Source organism: Myotis brandtii, unplaced genomic scaffold (assembly GCF_000412655.1).
Source record: "Myotis brandtii unplaced genomic scaffold, ASM41265v1 scaffold632, whole genome shotgun sequence".
Taxonomy (NCBI): domain Eukaryota; kingdom Metazoa; phylum Chordata; class Mammalia; order Chiroptera; family Vespertilionidae; genus Myotis; species Myotis brandtii.
Window position 1 is genome coordinate 69,319 of NW_005370419.1, and position 901 is coordinate 70,219.

A 901-nucleotide genomic window follows, 5' to 3' on the forward strand; every position below is an offset into this window, starting at 1 on the left:
CCGGCCCGCAGGCCCCAGAGAGGGAGACCATCGAGATGCAGGACAAGCTGGAGCAGCTGAACCAGGAGAAGATGTCGCTCCTCAACCACCTGGTGGAGGCCGAGTGAGTGCTGCCGCCCGCCAAGCTGGGCCCCTGGGAGCGTCCTGGGCTGACCGGTCAGCGTGGCTCAGACATTGAGTGTCGACCTATGAACCAAGAGGTTCCCGGTTCGATTCCCGGTCCGGGCACAGGCCCAGGTTTCGGGCTCAATCGCCAGTAGGGGGCGTGCAGGAGGCGGCTGGTCCATGATTCTCTCTCATCATGGATGTTTCTCCCTTCCTCTCGCTAAAATCAATAAAAACATGTTTTAAATAAATAATCCCTCCCAAGTTGGGTGATTCCAGAGACAGCTGGCCGGCACCGCGGGCTGCTGGTCCCAGAACCGGGGGGGTTGGTTCTTATGTAACAGCCACGCCCCGCGCCCTGGCCTGGGCATCAGCCTATGCCACCTGCCCCTCAAGGGCCTTCCTAGAAAAGGAGGCAGAGGGTCTCCCATAGCAACTGCACGCAGTCGCAGACATGGGCCCTCAGGCCAGAGCCCGCCCGCCCGGCCCCGTCCTGCCATGTCCCCGAAGGGCCAGGCTTTGGAAACCAAGCGGCCAGAGGGGACCCCTCCCCTGTCCCCCGGCCCCAGAGGGACGCGATGGGGGTGCCAGGAGGACAGGGGGGCTCAGCCGCCCGCGTGCCTCCGCCACAGAGAAGATCGAGCAGGAGAAGAGGGAGCAGAAGGACATCGAGCGGCACATGAAGGACCTGGACAACGACCTACGAAAGCTCAACCTGCTCCTGAGCCGCAACCGCAGCAGCTCCGAGGGCCTGCAGCAGGCCAACCTGCTCACCGAGAGCCAGTTCCTGCACACC

The 901-nt window shown here is 63.5% G+C and overlaps 1 protein-coding gene across 1 annotated transcript in view; it reads left to right on the top strand.

Moving 5' to 3' along the window:
- Positions 1 to 901, top strand: part of CCDC40 (coiled-coil domain containing 40) — a 14,249-nt gene that overhangs the window by 8,919 nt on the left and 4,429 nt on the right. Inside the window, exons 6-7 of the mRNA XM_014528378.1 lie at positions 19 to 103; positions 577 to 894. Coding sequence (XP_014383864.1) covers positions 19 to 103; positions 577 to 894 — 403 coding nt within the window. The remainder of the gene's footprint in view (positions 1 to 18; positions 104 to 576; positions 895 to 901) is intronic.